The sequence below is a fragment of the Electrophorus electricus genome, chromosome 22, assembly GCF_013358815.1.
Source record: "Electrophorus electricus isolate fEleEle1 chromosome 22, fEleEle1.pri, whole genome shotgun sequence".
Lineage (NCBI taxonomy): Eukaryota > Metazoa > Chordata > Actinopteri > Gymnotiformes > Gymnotidae > Electrophorus > Electrophorus electricus.
Genome location: NC_049556.1, coordinates 3,177,268 through 3,192,267, shown reverse-complemented (window position 1 = coordinate 3,192,267; position 15,000 = coordinate 3,177,268). Strand labels below are relative to the sequence as shown.

At 50.3% G+C, this 15,000-nt stretch overlaps 1 protein-coding gene and 1 pseudogene across 1 annotated transcript in view; one reads left to right on the top strand and one right to left on the bottom strand.

Moving 5' to 3' along the window:
- Positions 1-15,000, bottom strand: part of LOC118240651 — a 659,061-nt pseudogene that overhangs the window by 523,781 nt on the left and 120,280 nt on the right.
- LOC113585650 (inactive tyrosine-protein kinase PRAG1) overlaps positions 3,923-15,000 on the top strand; it is a 19,571-nt gene continuing 8,493 nt past the window's right edge. The window contains exons 1-3 of the mRNA XM_035521395.1: positions 3,923-4,067; positions 7,199-7,608; positions 9,473-10,980. Coding sequence (XP_035377288.1) covers positions 7,327-7,608; positions 9,473-10,980 — 1,790 coding nt within the window. The 5' untranslated portion in view covers positions 3,923-4,067; positions 7,199-7,326. The remainder of the gene's footprint in view (positions 4,068-7,198; positions 7,609-9,472; positions 10,981-15,000) is intronic.

The following is a 15,000-nucleotide window of genomic DNA, read 5'->3' as shown; positions in this document are numbered from 1 at the left end:
CAGAGAGAGAGACAGGCTTTTTAACTGATGATCTGTCTCCAGTCACATTGCAGTGTCACTCAGTGACCCAAAATCAAGAGCACTCTAATTCAGTCTTATGCATTATACACACGACTCTGTGTGTGTGTGTGTGTGTGTGTGTGTGTGTGTGTGTGTGTGTGTGTGTGTGTGTGTGTGTAAGGGCAGTGCATTTTTGTCTTCTCTTGCTGACATCCTCTTTCACACAACTTTCTGTCACCAAAGAAATAGGACACTATGTATAGATCATATCACAGTGAGAAGCAATGAAAAGAGTTACAAACGCACATGCACACATGTGCAAACACACGCACACACACGTGCACACACACGCACATGCACGTGTGCTACCACAGTACAGTGTTGCTTGTGTTCTGTGCAGGCCCAACTCTGTGGCTCCATTAGGACATGGAGGCATGAGAACTTTAAGAGAACTTATATAAGATATTTAATGGAACTTGTATAAGATTGTTAACGTAACTTGTATGAGACCTTTAATGGCACCTCTGTAAGACCTTTAATGGCAACTGTATGAATCCTTTAATGGCACCTATATGAGACCTCTAATGGCACGTGTATAAGACCTATAATGGCACCTGTATGAGACCTTTAATGGCACCTGAATGAGACCTTTAACGGCACCTGTATGACACCTTTAATGGCACCTGTATGAGACCTTTAACAACACCTGTAAGTATACCCCTGTGCCTCAACCCAGTGGCTTTATGCATGCAGATCCCTCTGGAGGAGTTTAGGATCTTCAGACCGTGCTCCTCACGGCTGCCACACTCCTGCAGTGAAAGTGTGTCCTAATGAGCTCTATCCAGACCACTCCCAGTGCATTCCCAGCCATCCACTCCATACAATGCCCAACTTGCAACAGGATGGAAAACATACAGGGACAAACTTGTTTCCTCCTGAGCTGTCCCACTGGTGTGTGTCAGGATGACGTCTGTCACCAGTGATGCTGAAGGAGACAAGCCCACGCTGACCTTGCCAGGCAGAGCACAGAGGAGAGAGAAAGGGCTGAGAAAACACATGAAACTACATAAGCAAAACCTTACAAGTGATTAATCAGCTCTCAGAGTGCATGTGTCAAGCTGGATTGTTTCTACAGAGCAGCCTGCCACTGCTATGCCAGTCTCTACTGGGAACTGTCCACACTTGGATGGAGACACCTGATTGGCTGTCTCTACTCGGAGCTGTCCACGCTTGGATGGAGACACGTGATTGGCTCCTGCTCACTGGGGCTTTTCCCTCTGCACCACCTGTGACTCACTGCACCATCATCACTCACACCATGAGTGGAGAGGGAAAGCCTATTTTCTGACTTATTAACCCAAAGGTCAGAGATCAGGGCACAGGTCAAATGAACCCTGCTGACAAAGTTGTCCATGATGAGAACCATCAGGTTTTAAAGATCATGGAACAAAGAGAATGACCCAAGAAATCAACCTAACCAACATGCCACATCAGCAAAATTTGTCAATTAATATTTTTTATTTTGTACACCTTATCAACTATCTGTGCAATAGCTGAGCACTGGGTGGGTAATAGCTGTGCTCTGGGTAGGTAGTAACTGAGCTCTGGGTAGGTAGTAGCTGAGCTCTGGGTAGGTAGTAGCTGAGCTCTGGGTGGGTATTAGCTGAGCTCTGGGTGGGTAATAGCTGGTCTCTGGGTGGGTAATAGCTGGGCTCTGGGTGGATATTAGGTGAGCTCTGGGTGGGTAATAGCTGGTCTCTGGGTGGGTAATAGCTGGGCTCTGGGTGGGTAATAGCTGGTCTCTGGGTGGGTAATAGCTTGTCTCTGGATGGGTAGTAGCTGAGCTCTGGGTGGGTATTAGCTGAGCTCTGGGTGGGTAATAGCTGAGCTCTGGGTGATATCACAGGCAACTCTCACTAGTGTTGGACATGGTGGAGCACATTGGCGCATTTTGGATTGGGTTCAAGAGTGTTTGAGAATACTCAATAATACTGGAGCATGTTATAGTGCAGGTTGAACCATTTTGGAGCATGTTAGAGTGTGTTGGAGCTTGCTGGAGCATGTTGGAGTGTGTTGGAGTGAGTTGGAGCATGATGGAATGAGCATGTTAGAGTTTGTTAGAGCATGTAGGAGCATGTTGGAGTGTGTTGAAACACGCTGGAGCTTGTTGGAACATATTGGAACATGTTAGAGCGTGTTAGAGTGTGTCAGAGAGGGAGGAGCCAGGAGCTAGCTGCATGAGCCATGTATTACTGTCCACCACAGGTGTAGGGTTAGGGTTAGGGTCAGGTTTAAGGTTAGGGTTAGGGTCAGGGTTAGGGTTAGGGTCAGTGTTAGGGTTAGGGTTAGGGTTAGGGTTAGGGTTAGGGTCAGGGTTAGGGTTAGGGTTAGGGTCAGGGTTAGGGTTAGGGTTAGGGTGAGTTAGGGTCAGGGTCAGGGTTAGGGTTAGGGTCAGGGTCAGGGTCAGGACTGCATCCATCCATATTCCAAAATCACTTAAGGGTTCTAGAACATGGTCTGAGATGAGCTAGGACTCTTAAAACTTGTCGGTTCCCCTCAGAGCTCCGTAGTTATCAGAGATGTGTGTGTGTGTGTGTGTGTGTGTGTGTGTGTGTGTGTGTGTGTGTGTGTGTGTGTGTGTGTGTGTGTTTAAGAAGCGCTCAGAGCTGGAATGCTCTTTCAGGTCTTATACTAGCATTTGTATGCAGAGCCAGCCAGGTCTCAGACACTGACAACACTACCAGTCCCCTAGTCTGAGCCAGTGGAGATTAGTTCTGGTCTCCTTCAGCTGCCTGGTGACTTACTTATTAATGAGAATTGCTACCTTCCATCATGCTAATAGAAGGGTCTAAAGATCACTGATTTGAGCCACTTAGAGTAATCCGATACAGGTAAATGATTTTCCATTACATTAGTTTCAGTTTCCAGATCCATCCTTTCTCTCAGCTACCGTTTCACGCAGAATGATACACTCGACTGTGCATTCTTTGTAATGATGGAAAAATCTAACAGTCAAACGTGTGGTTGTGCTGGAGTTTTGGTTAAGTGTTTTCTTCTCTCTCTGTTTCTCTCTTTCTGTCTCTCACGCTCTCGTTCTGCATAATTCTCTCCGTCTCTGTGTGTGTCTCTCTCTCTCTCTTTCTCTTTGCTGTTAGTGGTGTTTACCCTCTGTATGGTGCCCATTAGCTGTCAGCCAGGGTTTTTAACATGGTTTTTCTAGTCATTTGGGGCTTCAGCCTATCTTCGCCGAGATGTTAGAGTAGCAGAGATAATCTGCCCATGGGGTGGAAGCAAAGCATGCTCTGCTAGTTTGACTAACACAGTAGGGCAGCCAACCACCCTGGGGCACCTTTAAACGATAACTTTAATATTGGGTTGTTGTTGTTTTTAGCTCCACGAAACTTTTCATGAGAGCGCATCAGTTATTAAACCATCTCCAAAACTGGCTGTCACACGTCACCGGGACAAGTTATCCAACCTGTCTACATAAGGAGGGATAACAAATATTCTTGAGCTGGTTGATTTAGCCTGAAACGCCACATAAAAAAAATATATTTCCTTCGGTTTTATACCGTTCTAGGTCAGAAAGGTTTCGTCCCCGAAACGTGTTTAACAACAAACAGAGGTGTATCTAAAGCAGAAGACCGCAAGCGTTCACTGCTGAAACGTGCTGCTGTTAACGGTGCATTAGACAAGCCGGTGTTTCTGGACTGTTTGGGTATTCCGCTCACACGCGGGACCCCGCCGGACCGTGCGCGCTCTGACAGTGGGGGGTTGGGGGGTGTTTTGAGGGGGTGTTTTGAGGGGGTGTTTTTTTGGCGGGGTGGGGGAGGGGGGTGTTGACGGGCTCTTGGAGCTCCGCCCGCTGCAGGAGTTTCGCCTGACTGTTCGCGGTCTCTGTTCAGTCTAGTCTACTCCGGGAAGCCCACACGCGGTCTCATCGGTAAGCTGACGGGGTTTTGGATCTCGCTTCACCGCTTCACTCCCGCGCGGAAATCTAATGTGACCGGAGTGGTTTAACAGTTGTGGGACCGCCGAGTGCTGCCGGACGAGTAAGGACTCCGCAGGTAAACCGTAAATCCTTAGCATTCGTACAAAATCTGTCAGACGCGTCTCGGTTGTTGTTGTTTGGGGTTTTTTTGCCCGTCGTAGGTGCTGACTTGTTTGTTTTATGCACATACGAGATTGTACATCAAAGCGCATTAAGGTTGGTTTGCGCCAAGCGAGAGAGAAGCAGAGGTGCGACACTGGATTATGACTGGGGAGATACGATTACACCTCGCGGTGCCTTCTGCGCATAAGGGAACCGTGCAAATTGCGTTTCGCCAGGTGATCAACCGTTAACGGACCCGCGTTAAGCCTGGCCATCACCGACACCGTGCGGGTAGTCGGTTGGGAGCGAGCGATGCCACTGCAGCCAGCGGCGCTGCTGATCCGCCGAGGACCGAGGCACGCGCCAGCAGCCAAACACGCCAGCGCGTGCGAGACGCGTCACAGCGCGGCGAGGCGCCGTTAACGGGCCTCGCCTCCCGGGATGTCCCGCGTCATGAACCTGGACATTAAAAACGGTTTTGTCCGCTCACACGGCGCAAGGTACCCGAATGAAATTTGTCCCATTTCCACACACGTCCATTGCCTTAAAAAGTTTGGACGTCGCGGCTCGTACAGCCATTTGTTTCGTAGCCGTTAGTGGCATGTGGCGAAGGATTAACAGGTGGTACAAGAACCGGTGGCCTTTACCACAAATGCGTTGGAGTCAAGTGTAAATGGATAAGAGGTGGAAGTCGTGGTCGAGAATAATTCTCGGTAGTTTTAACACGTTGTCGGTGGAACAGCAGCCTCGCCCCTCCGTCGTCTCGGCTCTGGACTCGTCAGACCTGTAGCCGGAGAGTCTCAGCACTTACACCGGGTCTTTCTGCGGCTGTTGTGGGTAGGAGGTTAACTCCTGTGAAAGGTTCTCCTCACACACACACACACACACACACACACACACACGGCGGCGGCGGCGGCGGCTGTGGCGAGAGAGCTGCCGCCAGCTCAGAGAGGGGCTTTATCGTGCCACGTCGGTCATGCTGATTCGTGTCTTTACTCAAACTTAATTGTATCGTTTCTTTCTGTTTTGTTTTATTTTCTCCTGGCTTCTGCTGAACTGAGTGGAGTGCGGCTTCAGCTTTCTAGCCGTAACTTAAGAAGGAATTTGGCTGACTAACGTATTTTGTTGTAGAGAATTCAAGTTGACCATAAACGTTAACAGACGATGCGTTTTGCCAAACCAAACTCCTGCTGTTTCAAAACGTGTATCAGTTTGTTGTGATGCCACTGAGTGGCATTCCTGGCTTTGAGAGGGGATGATGTGAGCAGGTGTACGTTTGACAGGTGGACCAGTCCCAGCAACGGGCAGGACCAGCAGTACGCTGTCTAACTGCGGTTCGAACCCCAAACTTCCAGCTCTCAGCCTGGAACCGTGAACCGCTCAGTAACTGTTCAGCTACGACAGAAAAAAAAGCCATGGTTATGGAAATGAGCTCTGCGCTGATTTTCGCTGGGGATGGAGCTGCTCTCAGACGCTGGGTTTCCAAACCCCTGCCACCGTGCATCTCGAACTGCACTTTTCCCCGATGACTCATGCCTGCTAAAGCTGGCTGTGGAGTTTTTTTTTTTTTTTCTCTGAATCACTGTGACGATGTGGTTCATTTTAAAGGAAGCAACACATGCTGTTTCCGCCTAGCAGTAAACAGAGCAGTAAACAGAACAGTAAAACTCACGGTTACTAGCCGGAGGCACAGTGGGCTGGTGAGTTATTTGATGGGCTGTTTGTACTGGGTGGGGCTGTCTTGCCTCACGACTTGAGTCATGTTTCTGGGATGGAGCTGAAAACAGTGGCCTGGGGACAAAGGTAAAAGCTGCACCCACTAAACCGAGCAGGTGGAGTGGGCTGATCCTGGATCGGCGTCTTCAGATTAAAGCCTTTGACCTTCTCTGCTGGGAAACAAAGAGCCAGACTGCTCTCAGATCAGTTGAAAGGGGGCTAAATAATGTCAGGCCCGGCACCTGCTCTGGCCCAGCCGCGCTGTAAGATTTTTCCCTTCGGCGGGGAGAGAAACGGACACCAGCTGGGAAAGCCAGTGTGCAGTGTGTGAGCTTTCTCACCACAGGGTGTATGTGGTGTGTGAGGAACACAGACAAACCCTGTCGTGGTGTGAAACCCCCCCCCCCCCCTCCACTGCATGCATTCCAAACATTCCAACCTTCCGTTGGCTCCGTGCCCCGCTGGAACGGCAGGGTGCGCTAGGAATCCTGTTCCGTCGACCCCTGACAACTCTGGGGGTCAAGTCAGGAACTCTAATTTGGGAGCCCTGGGAAAAAGTGGGGCAGGAGTCGAGCGAGGTTGGAATTCTGCGCTGCTGAGGAGAATGCACGCAGGTGGTTTGCTGGCCCTGGGAACGCCGGGAGGGGCACCCCACGGTGTCGGGACGCCATCAAACACACCACCGTGCGCTCAGTTCTCCAGGTGGTTGTTTGGGTGAAGCAGAAGATGATCTTTCATAAGCAGGTGAAACTTTGACAGGCCTGACGAGATGACAGAGTTGGAGGCAGAACTCCTGTAGCCCGGTGAACAGCTGGAGATATTAATACCCTTATTTAATGTCTTGGGTGTGCTTGCACTATTATTGGAAGGTTTTAATATAGTGTCCAGGAGCCTGCTGGATAAATGCAGTCTATGTAAATGTGTCTAGGAGGACTGTAGAGATCAGGGGTAGCTGGTGCTTTTTGACCTCTGCTGGTGGTACTTTCGCCTTTCTTGCACAAGAGAGTATCCGTGTGTGTTATTTCAGCAACTGTAATGAAATAATTGATTTATTTATGCATGACTTGCACCTGGTTGTGTTTGGCAGCAGCTGAAAGATTTTTTTGTTTTGTTTTGTTTTTGCACTGAGAGCCAACCGCCCTTGCCGGATATTAATCCATTTGTGATTTTGTATTGGTTTGTTGACGCGATGTTACCAGTTGACCGTTTTTGTATACCCAAAATGACTTTTTAAAATTGTTCTGGATAATGTTAGTTATAATGAATGGGAGTTAATAGACACCAGATATCATTATGCAAAGGAGTGGATGTTATTGGTAGTTTTACTACATTTCAACTTGCACTTTTTAAAGTTATTTCTCAGCAGTTCTCCATCTGATCTCTCCTCAGGCTTCCCCAGGGGTTAGCCATCTGCTGTGCAGCATGCCCCATTATCTTGCCTTCTGCTTCCTTGGCTCCACCCAGCAGTGACCCGGAAGTAGAACCCAATCGGACAGGAAGTTGGTGTCCGTGATAAGATGTCTGTGTGTGGCGAGTTTGCGGAGCACGTTTGGAAACCAGGCTCATGTAAGAACTGCTTCCACCCCCGCAGTGCCCACACGCAGGTCAACACAGTGGGCGGTGCCAGTGCCAGGCCCAGCGTGGGCGGGGCTAACACCAGGCCCAGTGGAGGCAGAGACGAAGACGGTGGAGGAGTGTCCCCTTCTCCCTACAGTAAGCCCACCATCGCCGTCAGGCCGACCATGATGAACACGGACGCTACAGAGACCACAGTAGATGTCAACGTGAACTCAGACCAGGTAACGAAGGGAAGAACCACAGTATTCAACTACACATGCTAAATTAGCTGGGAATGAAGTGTTAACAGTGATACTGTTAGTGTATAATACTACTGCTACTAGTGTGTACTGATACTGTTAGTGTATACTACTACTGCTACTAGTGTGTACTGATACTGTTAGTGTATACTACTACTGCTACTAGTGTGTACTGATACTGTTAGTGTATACTACTACTGCTACTAGTGTGTACTGATACTGTTAGTGTATACTACTACTGCTACTAGTGTGTACTGATACTGTTAGTGTATACTACTACTGCTACTAGTGTGTACTGATACTGTTAGTGTCTACTACTACTGCTACTAGTGTGTACTGATACTGTTAGTGTCTACTACTACTGCTACTAGTGTGTACTGATACTGTTAGTGTATACTACTACTGCTACTAGTGTGTACTGATACTGTTAGTGTATAATACTACTGCTACTAGTGTGTACTGATACTGTTGGTGTCTACTACTACTGCTACTAGTGTGTACTGATACTGTTAGTGTATACTACTACTGCTACTAGTGTGTACTGATACTGTTAGTGTATAATACTACTGCTACTAGTGTGTACTGATACTGTTGGTGTCTACTACTACTGCTACTAGTGTGTACTGATACTGTTAGTGTATACTACTACTGCTACTAGTGTGTACTGATACTGTTGGTGTCTACTACTACTGCTACTAGTGTGTACTGATACTGTTAGTGTCTACTACTACTGCTACTAGTGTGTACTGATACTGTTAGTGTATACTACTACTGCTACTAGTGTGTACTGATACTGTTAGTGTATAATACTACTGCTACTAGTGTGTACTGATACTGTTGGTGTCTACTACTACTGCTACTAGTGTGTACTGATACTGTTAGTGTATACTACTACTGCTACTAGTGTGTACTGATACTGTTAGTGTCTACTACTACTGCTACTAGTGTGTACTGATACTGTTGGTGTCTACTACTACTGCTACTAGTGTGTACTGATACTGTTAGTGTATACTACTACTGCTACTAGTGTGTACTGATACTGTTGGTGTATACTACTAGTGTGTACTGATACTGTTGGTGTATACTACTAGTGTGTACTGATACTGTTGGTGTATACTACTAGTGTGTACTGATACTGTTAGTGTATACTACTACTACTGGGGTATGCTGATACTGTCACTGTATACTTCCATTAGTGGCTTTAGTTATTGTGCTTTTTAGTTATTGTGTCACATTGGTCCTCTGCTGTTCCAGTCGTTGGTGCTGAAACCTTCTTCCATGTTCTTAATAATCATAATAAAGCAGATTTCATGAATTATTAAGCAGAATGAAATAGTCCAGCTAAGACTAAGGCATGAAGTCCTTGCTCTGTCATGTCGTCTTACTACAGGCAGAAGTAAAGTGACCTCAGAGCAGAACACTGTTTCATAGTTTGGAGTTTCTGCCCATAATGACTAATATCAACATGGACCATGCAGAAAATCAGCATTCTGGAAAATTCTATGGCAAATAATTGGCAAATAAATAAAATCAATGGCTAGGGTCTCCTCCAGTGCTTGTTAAATGCAGAGGATCGGTGAGAAGCAGTGATGCATTGTGGGAACGTCAGTATCCATGGTCCTGCACCAGCATTTTGAGGAGGTGTGCTCATGCACGCTCGGGTTAACGACTCTTGCTGGTGAACTGTATCTCCACTGTTGCATAAAAGTTTGTGAGCATGAGTGAAAATGAAAAATAGTGTTTTAACTGAAGTGTCTCCTTTCAATTCCCCCACTGAATGCGTGCACGTACTCGACCTGCCGATCGGGACGCGTGCGTTGCCAACGTGGTCGACATGCCCCGGCAGAGCCCAAAGAGTCCCGTCGGGCTGAAGATCCTGGACCTCTCAACACTCTGCACCGACATCAACGGCTGCAGCACAGTACTGAGAGAGGCCCTGCTGCAGGCCGGCGCCCCGGGCAAGCGGGACCACAGCGGCAGGCGCCCGATGTGCGTGCTCTCTCCCACGGGGCTGCCCGAGCCCGCCGCCGTTACCAGCAGCGTGTTCGTCACAAAGGAGGAAAGTCTAAAGGGGAATGGCAACAGCGACCCCTACAGGGCAAATCTGGCCAGAATGGTCAAGAGCAACTACATGGGTACACAGGAGTCACAAGTTCAGGGTCACGCCCAGAGGAGCTTGTATCCAGGGACCTGCGAAGAGGTCGTGACCGTAACATCGTCTGTGCAGGAAGTTCAGACGACTCTCGGGTTGGGGCTTGTGGCGGGAGTGCCGGGAAACAGCACGGACAGCGTGTCCAGGGAGACGTCGAGCACTTCGTCGTCACCGGCAGCGACCCCAGACTCCCGGAACGTCAGTTTATCGGACTCGTGCTCGTACGGGAGCAGTTCGGACTCGCTGGCAGGAGCGGACGTTTTCCACCTCGCCGGTCCGGAGAGCCCCGGGGATGCGGTCAGGTGGGGCAGCCCCACCAAGGGTCACCCAGGCAGGAGGGCAGGCAGCGAGCCCATCTACGCCGAGAGCTCCAAGCGGAAGCTCCGACCCCAGCAGCACACGGAGGTGGGCGCCGAGGTCAACGGCAGCGCGGAAAGTCCGAGGGCGACCATAACCGTGGTGGCCGCCCACACCGAGGAAAACAACCGGATATTCTACCTGAGCAGCCCGGACTCCGCGGTCAGCACACAATGGCAGCACTTCGGCCCCGCGACCCCCGACGACCCCGCCGGCCCGGCCTTCAGTTGGCCGCCTTCCCCCAGCACCACGGAAACGACCCCGGCGACCTCTGTCGTGCCTTCTGTCCAGACCAAGCCCCAGACCAGCCCCCCGATCCCCCCCAAGAGAAGCGGCCGCTCCCCGAAGCTGGGCACCTCCAGCCTTTCCCCACTTCCCCTCCCTGAGCTCAGCCCCCCAGCCCCCCAGCCGAGCTCCAGAGCCATCCAGGGGGATGCCCCGTCCTCCGGCCCGGCTGTCGCCCCCGCAGAGCGGAGGCAGAAGCTCCGCAACACCCGGAGCCTGGAGGGTCGCATCGAGGAGGAGGAGGAGGGCGAGGAGGGAGGCCCCAGCAGCGGGTTGGCCGGCCGCGTCGACGGCCCCGCCGTCCGCGGGCCGGGGGCGAGCGGAAGGAGCTGCACGCACGTGAGTGAGCCCGTGCCAGGGACCGACACCAACAATAGCGGCAGTCAGAAACAGACGGGCACCCGAGCGCAGGACGACACGCGGAGGGGCAGCGTGCTGGGAGGAGTCGCCTCCAGCCCCTCCGCTCTGTCCGCTGCCTCCTCCACACAGCTCCCCGCTGTAGCCGGCGCAGACACCACCGAGCCCAAACCACCTCCACCACCTCCCAAAAAGCACCATAGGTAAGGATCTGCTTGGCTGCTCAGGCTGTGTGTGTGTGTGTGTGTGTGTGTGTGTGTGTGTGTGTGTGTGTGTGTGTGTGTGTGTGTGTGTGTGTGTGTGTGTGTGTGTGTGTGTGTGTGTGTGTGCCAGACTGTAGTAGGGTCCTCTGCTTATTAATTGTGTACTGTTGTAACTGTTAATGGGAGTTTGTCAGAAGAGGTTGGAGCTCTTATTTGTTCTTTATTGGGCATGTAAAAGAACCCTTAAAATGTTTTCTTTTTAAATTTCTTTTTGCTTTTAACAAAGGCTTTGATTGGTGCAATTTGTTTTGATTTAATGAAGTCTTAATGACTCACTCTCTTACTCTTAGATTTTTTTGAGGGGCGTGGGTCGGTTCTTTTTTGTTTTTACATTTTCTTGAATTACCAGAAATAATTGGTTATGAAGATTAAGTGGCATCAACTGGACTGGTTAATATTACGAGTCGGCGAGCCAGTCGGTCCGTGCGGACGTTAAAGCTGCATACCGTTCCGTTGCTTCCACAGCAGACAGGGTTCGGTGGGAGCAGGTTCGTGCTGTTCTCGTGTCCATCGCTGTACTGAAGCCCAGACTCTAGCGTTAACTTGACCCTGACCCATACTTACTTTATGCTTTGCTGAAGCCTTTCTTTGTTCGTGCTCAACGTTCTCTAAGCTCCTCCCCCTCCGTCACACGCTGTCTCTCTTTTTAAAAGCTGGTCAGCTGACCTGGGCCATGGTGTGCGGACCCTGCGACGTTTGTGCTCATGCATGTTCCATGTCTCGATATCTGCCTCCATCTCTCTCTCTCTCCCCCCTCATTCATTTTCTGGTTCTTCTCTCTTTCTCGCTGTTGAGGGTCATTCTCCCTTGTGTACGCCATCGCTGCCGTAACCCAGCGCAGGCTGGTTTGGCTCCGTACTGAAAACTATCTGGATGAATTCCTTGTTTCATTAACAGTGTCTGTTTTGTTAGTTTTGTCTGTTGTCTTTGTCTAAACTAAATGCGTTCCTTTTGTCAGTGTTTGCTGGTACTCCATGCCCCTAGCTATCATCCAGTGCGCACATCCCTGCTGCACACCAAGACCTCTCTTAAGCCTCACGCACACTGCTCCACTTTTAACAACAAGCTTGCCCTTCTGTTAAATTTTTCCAGTTGGAAGTTATTTCCGGGCCGGGGTGTGAATCGCGAGCGACCATCGTGTGGATAACCGGGCAGAGCGAGAGTAGGTACGGGTCAGTCCGAAACCCTGCGGTCAAAGTCCTGAGCTGATCGCAGGCACGCCGATATTTTCACATGTTCAGACGTTTGATTTTTGCGACCGTTTTTTTTCGGGTTTCTCTGGGTTCAAGGTAGCCGCTAGCCCAGGTTACTTTAGCATGGAGCTGGTAGGAGTTCGGACTGTTTGGCGCTTTATCAGCTTTGTGGCGATTAAACCATGGTGGGGTCTGCTGATCACTCAAACCGAGGGACACGCGGGACATCCACCGCTGCTACCATGGCTGTGTTTACGTCCAACAGTGGAGGCCTCGATGCTGCCGTTTAGCTGCTACAGGAAAAGCCCCACAGCCCGTTTAGCTGCTACAGGAAAAGCCCCACAGCCTGTTTAGCTGCTACAGGAAAAGCCCCACAGCCTGTTTCATAGACGTTCTTATTTCTGTTGGGACACTAACAGCTATTACATCTCTTGTTTTTTATTACACCGCTAGCACACACCAAATGACAGTACTGTTACCCGTGTGTGTAGAGATTTGCTTTACGCAGCTGCTCTCGCTCCTGTGTGTGTGTGTGTGTGTGTGTGAGAGACAGAGAGTGTGTGTAAAGACTCGACTTGCCCAACTGACGTCAATCTCATTCGTGTGTGTGTAAAGACTCGTCCTATCCAACTGATGTAACTCTCACTCATGCGTGAAGACACTCACTCTGACATGTGTATGGAAAGACTCGCCTAACCCAACCCACCTCATACCTCCATCAGGCCGGCAAGACGTCTCGCTCTACGGCCCACTCACAACAGCCTGCACACGACGGTGAAACCTTGGTTCTGTCCAGTAGGTCAGAGAGCGACCCGTTAACCCAGAGGTCAGCGTCATGCGAGGCACCATTCAGAAACTGGCTCCTTGCATCCGAGGCAGTGTTGCGTAAGGGTCACTTGTGGAAAATCCGCAAGTAGGAAAAGTGAGGTCTGACCCCAAAGTTTGAACCAAGTGATAGAGGACGAGTTCTGAGCAAGTACTGCTTTGCCTGATGAATCATTGAAGAAGCAGATGGTGGGAGAGATCTGTTTTTCCCTCTCAACTGAGCACTAGAAGCTGAGATCACTCCAGGAGCAGAGTTTCATTCCATAGTTGCCGTGTCAACAAGACCTCGCTGGCTGCAGGTGTTGTACCGTTTTATGGTTGCTAGGTCAGGTGGCTTTTTCCTGACTTACTCAAACCAGCCTCCCACCGCCCCATGCCAGCTGGGTTAAAGATGGTTCCGGAGAAATGGAACGAGGCAGATTTGTTGCCCCCGGCATTTGCCCCTGCTCCAAGTCCCTCCGTGCCCCAGAGACCAATGCGGCCGCCCCCCCCCCCCCCCCTCCCAGATTTCAGAGAAAAGATAGCAGCTAGTTGCTAGGTGTGAATAAGAAGCCTCACTTGGAGCAGAGCTAGCACGCTGTGATGTACGGATATTTTAACACGCAACAGTAGGGGGAGAACTTAAAATACCCCAGGCAGCGTCGCGTCTGAGCCGGGTAGGCGAGTAGGCTGATGACTTCAGCACTCGGCTTGGACTGAGCGGAGGATTTCCCACACAGGTGGGCGCTGCTTGTTTTCGGTGTCTCAGCGTGGTGAAGAGTCCCTTTTGGTTGTTGTTGTGCGTAGGAGCCTTTCTAAAGAGTTCAGGGTTTCGGGGTTTATCCGACATTGGATTCGGGTGTCGCAGCTTTGGAAGGGTGTGGCAAGTCTTGCATGTGATTGCGTGATTCGTGGGGTGAGTCGTGTGAGCAATGAGTTGATCTTGATGCAGGTTTTGAAGTGGGGTGATCAGAGGTGAGCAGTGGTGCAGTTCTGGGTTGAGTCTTGCAAACAGTGGTATTTTTGGGGTCAGCAAGCGAAGGCGTGGTTTTGGGGTGAGTTTCACGCGTGATGGCGTGGCGAGATTCGGCCTCCTCCATGCAGCCGGCGCGACGCTGTTATTGTCTCAGTGGTTTCCCAGTGCTCCCGCAGCCTGTTCAGGTGCTGAGTCTGGCAGATCCTTCCTGGGCACCGCGGACAGCAGGCACAGATCTCATTCTCAGCTCGAGACATGAACACAGTGCAGCGTGAGCCAAAGAGAGAGAGATGGGCAGAGTTGTTGAGAGAGAGAGAGAGAGAGAGAGAGAGAGAGAGAGAGAGAGAGAGGACCAGTTCCTCTTGGCATGCTTAGGATTATAATATAAAAGTTTATAAGTTTTAGCAGTGTGGCAGGTCCCGGTGGGTTGGTGGGCGGCGGCCTGTGGACTCACCTAGTGTCCACCTGCTTTAATCTGGCAAGCGCATCCAGAGAGGGAGACGTGCACTAGGCTTGCCTCGAGCATGCTCCAGCCAGGTGTGCTTGTGCGCGCACACACACATGCACACGCTTAGACACACATTCATATATACCCTCACAGCAGCACTCAAACATATAGAGTGTAAGACACACTGACACAAGCATGTCTACAGTGCCATTGTCTCCACCTGTCCCAGCTTTACTTATTCTGGTCTCGCTCATCAGATGCTGTGATGCTAAACTAATGCAGACAGACGTCTGGGACTGTTTCTTGAAATACCCAGTGTGTGAGTGTGTGTGCTTGCTGGTGAGAGTGTTGAGTGTGTGTGTGTGTGTGTGTGTGTGTGTGTGTGTGTGTGTGTGTGTGTGTGTGACTCATAGCCCTGATGTGGTTTATGTCTGCTGCATTTCAGTTGTGTGTGTGTGTGTGTGTGTGTGTGTGTGTGTGTGTGTGTGTGTGTGTGTGTGTGTGTGTGTGTGTGCGCGTACGTGTTTGTGGTTTACTAA